This window comes from Drosophila yakuba, chromosome 2L, assembly GCF_016746365.2.
Source record: "Drosophila yakuba strain Tai18E2 chromosome 2L, Prin_Dyak_Tai18E2_2.1, whole genome shotgun sequence".
NCBI lineage: Eukaryota > Metazoa > Arthropoda > Insecta > Diptera > Drosophilidae > Drosophila > Drosophila yakuba.
Genome location: NC_052527.2, coordinates 19,303,148 through 19,308,248, shown reverse-complemented (window position 1 = coordinate 19,308,248; position 5,101 = coordinate 19,303,148). Strand labels below are relative to the sequence as shown.

The 5,101-nt window shown below is 39.7% G+C and overlaps 1 protein-coding gene across 2 annotated transcripts; it reads left to right on the top strand.

The window, feature by feature from the left end:
* Positions 1–1,055: 1,055 nt before the first annotated feature.
* On the top strand, positions 1,056–3,035 carry LOC6528943. Of its 2 annotated transcripts, XM_015198730.3 has the most exons (4): positions 1,056–1,644; positions 1,748–2,350; positions 2,486–2,674; positions 2,791–3,035. In XM_015198730.3, exons 1-4 carry the CDS (start codon positions 1,171–1,173, stop codon positions 2,896–2,898), a joined length of 1,374 nt encoding a protein of 457 aa, XP_015054216.1. In that variant the 5' UTR covers positions 1,056–1,170; the 3' UTR covers positions 2,899–3,035. The 2 variants fall into 2 exon arrangements, with proteins under 2 accessions (XP_015054216.1, XP_002089975.1); XM_002089939.4 differs by having other exon boundaries at positions 1,748–2,674.
* Positions 3,036–5,101: the final 2,066 nt, after the last annotated feature.

The following is a 5,101-nucleotide window of genomic DNA, read 5'->3' as shown; positions in this document are numbered from 1 at the left end:
AGTTAGGTAAAATCAAGCTCGAAACATTTTAAGATGTTTATTAAATCATCGACCTAATAACATGTAAAGCACTACAAAATAAATTTTTTTGCTATTTGGAGAATATAAACAAAAACTTTACTAGTCCTCATAATTAATATAATTACATAAAATCTAAAGAAATTATTGAAAATCCCATTGAAGGGATCGCAGTTCGGGGTTAGATATCTGTAAAATGTAGTGTATGTCCTGCAAGTAATCGACAAGCAAACATTAATAGCATTTTGGTGTTTGCTTGGTGGCCGTGTTTTCACGCAGATAAGAAGCCAAAGGAAGCCGTTCCGTAACCGAGCCACAAAACTTTGTGGAACTGCGTCGAAAGACATGGCAGAAGTCCTGCTCCTGAGTTGGTCCTGCTGCTGGCGCCTTTCACTTTGACACAAAGCTGCAAGGCAAGCGGAAAGTTTTCGGTGCGCCAAACTTTTGGTCAATGCAGTTACATAATACAGGACCGAAAACCCCAACGTGTTTGTATGTTTTGCTTGATTTTTTTTTTGTTTTTGTATTTGGGCCAGCTCGGACTAGACTGGCGTGTAATATGAGCTAAGCGAGGTCAGCTGCTAGCCGCAGTGTTGTTGCTGCATATATACGCTTATAATTAAGCATAATATGAGCCAGATCCTGGACGGCAGCCTCCGTTCCACGTGCTGGGCACTAAGTGTTGGCATGTGGTTTTTACTGTTGCCAGGATTGCGATGTCCTTGTTGTTGGGCTGTTCTGCATTTTGTTATTATTTTTCCCTTTGTTTAGGTCTTGTTGCGGCAAACATGGTGTGTATGTGTGCGAGTTTGGTGCCCCTTATGCAGCATAATTTGCACAATTAACACTGCAATAAAGTTTTTACGCCAACAATTAAGCGCTGCCAAAAGAAAGTTTAATTGGTAAGTTTTCGTTTAAATAAGTACAAAAACCAATTAAAGGAAAGTCTACGTTTAGCTATTCCAGCGCAAAACCCCAAAAGGAATTACATAATATACGAGTAAAAAGTTTAAAAATGGGAGACTATGATCTAGAACTCAATTAAATTTCGATTGATAGAAACCAGTACACACACTGTAGGCAAAAAAATAAAAAGAACTTTTATTTTCTATTATCCTTTTTTATACTAATAGCGTATAGGTTTAGCCAGCTATGTGGAGTCTTAGTCCTAGATTATTTAAGAGTCCAGAGAGGAAAGAGCGTTTGGTGAAGTTCCAAGTTGAAGACGGCTCTGTGGTCGGGATGGAAACTCCTCAGAAAACCCGTCGAATTCATCAGGCAGCCCAAATTGGAGACGACTTGACTGCCACTTTGGAAAGACCATCGAAAAACTATTCATCTGAAAGATTCATTTCCCTAACGAAACTTGATAAAGAAGACAAGAAAGAGGAGGACTTCTGGGAGCTGAAGAAGGTTTTTCAAAAACTGGACCTGTCCGACCAGATCCTCCTCTACCGCTCCTTTCGCCTTTTGCCCGCCGCCTGCTGCACCCTTTGGCGTATTACCAGGAAACGGCTCGACTTCCGCATTCTTCACAAGGATCTCGGCGAGGAGTCCCAGAAACATCTTCTTGTCCACATGATGGATCATTTTAAGTACGCTTACTTCGTCGCAGATAAACTACAGGTGGGTAAAAGTGATTATTTCTCGAGCAAACGAAAAAAAGTAGGCTTAAGCTTTATAAATATATTAAAGAAATTATTTCATTCTGAAATTTCATATTTCTTAGGAAAACCTTAATGTTCTAGAAAGAGCAGGAGTAAAGTCGCTAATCTCTGTGCAACACTGCGAATTGCTAATGGAAGAGAATTCAGTAACGAAAGTTAAGGCAAGTAGTCACCCCGCTGGAGGAGATTCAGCGGGAAGTAGAATGGCCCAGTGGCCACTGCATGCTCTGCCCAAACTAATGAGAAATTTGCGCCGACTTAAGGCCAACTGCGAAATCCAGGTGCACTTCATCGAACATTTTCAGGATCTGGAGTTACTAGTACTGTATGGCTTCATTTCGCAGACTGCTCTCACGGGGATTTTAGAACGGTGCCATAAATTGGCCAGATTATTCCTTCGATTCGATTGCGATACCTTGAGCTTGAAGTTTATCGATAAGTGTTCCAGTCTGAGAGACTTATCTTTGACCACAGGACTGTTTGCCCACCAAAAGGACCTTGTCATGAAACTGACTGCGCTTCGCCTGCTGGAGTTGACACAATGTCAAACGAGATATCGGCTGACATTAGAGAGCCTTCAATTTATACTGAACCGACGAAGTGACTCTGTGGAACTAATTCAAATAGATTGCAAGGGCTTTCAGGACCCCAACTGGATGATGGAGGTAGGTCTCGATCGATGCTCTCGATTGCGAGGATTGGTCCTTGCCAACTGCTATTTTTGTGACCGCGAGATCAGTCGGCTCTCATTTCCAAAAGTTCAGAAATACATTGCTCTAACCAACTGTCATGATATTAAGGATTACCAGTTGCTAGATGTAGTGCGAAATTGTCCCGGTCTCAACGATATCTACTTGATTGACTGTCCACACTTGAGCTGGAAGGTCCTTCAAGGGATTTACCGCATCCGGAAGAGTGAAAATCTCAGCTATCCCATAACCGTGATCCTCAGCCAGTGCTCGGAACTCAGGGAGGCCTATCAGTCTATGGTATGTAGATAGTTTTACTTATTTTAAAATGCTCTCGCAAAATTTTAAAGTGCTTCTTCCATTAAGTATACTTTTACTATTATATTCGTTAAGTAATTATTTATTTTCTTTTACAGTACTCAAACTACTGGTGCTTTAAGCTGTCGTACCTCAGAATAGAACGCGTAATTCAGCAATGTCAACCGATTACAGATATTCAGATTTTTTTCAACAACAGCAAATAGTGCTGGTAACAACTGTTTTACCAATATTCTAAATACAAATATGTTTTTTTTCTTCGTACGAATTCAGTAACAAATTTAAAAACAGCTTTTAAACTATTTCTATGTAAGCCTATATAAATAAACATTATAATAATAAATATTTAATAATACTATATATAATAAGCTTTAGCATGTGTAAATTAAAAGACATTTTACTGAATGATGTAGTCTACTTTGAAATCCTATAAAAAAAAATGGCAATATATATATACAAGTGCCGTAATTTACTACTCAAGTTGATAAAGTCAATTTCCGTTAACCTCAAAATAAACCACACAAAGCAAACTTCTCATCCTCACCAGGAGGCAACAACCGAAACCATAAGGCATTTTCAGCTTATTACGGCTCATTTCACAAACATTTTTGTCCCGCCCACATGGGAAAGAGGCGGAAAAGCGGGAAAAAGCGGGGAAAAGCGGAAAAAATTCCGGACAAAAGAAGCCAAAAAGAATGGCAGTGAAGCCGGAGTAAACGAGGCATGCGGCAACCAGTAATGGACAATGGCTCAACAAAGACATGTGAATTATGTCATCTATTGTTTCTAGATTACTTCGAGGAGCCAAAAAGCAGATGGCTACATTTGCGGCCCTTTCCACTGCCACTTACTTCTCCACTTTTCGATTAATTAAATAGTGTTTTGCTTTCGCTCTTTTATTGGATCTGCTGGAAGCCAATTAAATCGGCAATGAACCTTGAGAAGCCTTAAATAAGATTTTAAGCTTTTGACAGATTGAGTTTTGATTGGAAATGGGAGCTGAAGGTGGAATTAAAATTGCAGTTATCGTTTGGCGACCGTGGCATTAATAAATTCCCAAGTACTGGGCTTCCGGTGTATGGTTTGTTTTACGACGCAAGTGTGTGTGATGGGGTAAGGCAAGGATGTGTGGGGCCAAGATATTGTCCTGCTCCTGCCGTGCGTGAGGCCATAAAACACTCGAAAGTTATGGTCCTGGTCGATGGCTAAATGCATTGGTATGCGTAGCGTAACGAAAAACAATTAGCTGCGGCCAAATAAAAGTGGCCCACATGCTACACAACCACTCACACACACATTGTCCGTGCACTCGGCAAAAATTTAACAAAGCCATTACGACAAACCCACTTTTTACAAAATAATTTCCATATAAGTAGAAAGCTAAAAAAAATTTTACAATGGATATTTCTTGGGTTTTTAGATATAGAAATATATTTCACTGAAATAGTCCTGTTTCGAGTTAGGGCAATCAAACCAATTTTGGCATAAATGTAGTTCTGAGTGTTGAAGTGCGGTATCCATCTTTGTTGTGGTGGTAAAAACTTTTATATAGCTTGATTCGCTTGTTTCCTGCCTTGTCGGAGACACGCCCCTTCTGCCCGCGGGGGTCTTATCACTGTATACTCTGTCTGGAGCGGATTGCTGGCAAAGTCATGTCCTGAATGACGAATTCCATCGGGCTATTATGTTCTCGACTCACTCGTCCGAAAGTCGCAGGCAGGAGAAATTGTGTGGCCGGAATCATGTGCATTTTACTTTCTGATATTCAATTAATCGAAGTTTTATTTGTCTGATTGCCATGCGAGAAAGTGGCGATGGTGGTGGTGCTACAGATAAGTGGATGAGTATAAACAATTAAAGTGTGGAAATTGTTTGATTGTTAAATTTTCGAAGAGATTAACAGGCAACTCTGAAGATGTTTTTTATTAGTATTCTGCATTAAATCCAAGGAAGTATGAAATAAAGTTTTAATTGGCGCTAACAATCAAGATAAACTCAAATTAAATTGCATAGAATAATTTAATATAAATTGATAAGAAATCCTAATAACTTAATTTCCCCTTTTTGAATCAATACCTTATAAATTCAGCATGGCAGCCAGGGTGGAATTTAGATAGCAGTTTTCCAATGTCCCCATTATAGTAAATTCCAAACAACGTAATCCTTTAATGCCTTTTTAGCTGCTAGTGCTCCGGACTCGGCGACGGGTACTTTAGCAGGAGCTTTAGCTCCTTTCAGAGCAAGCTGCATCTCGAATTCCTTATTTACTTTATAGGTGCAGGCAAAGTAAACCAATACCAAAGCTATTTTAGTCGCTTACCGTGTTTCCTCATTTTTTTGTGCTTCTTTGAGCTTCTTTCCCCGACTCAGTTTAATCAGTGGCATTCTAGGATGCCCCTCTCCGCATTC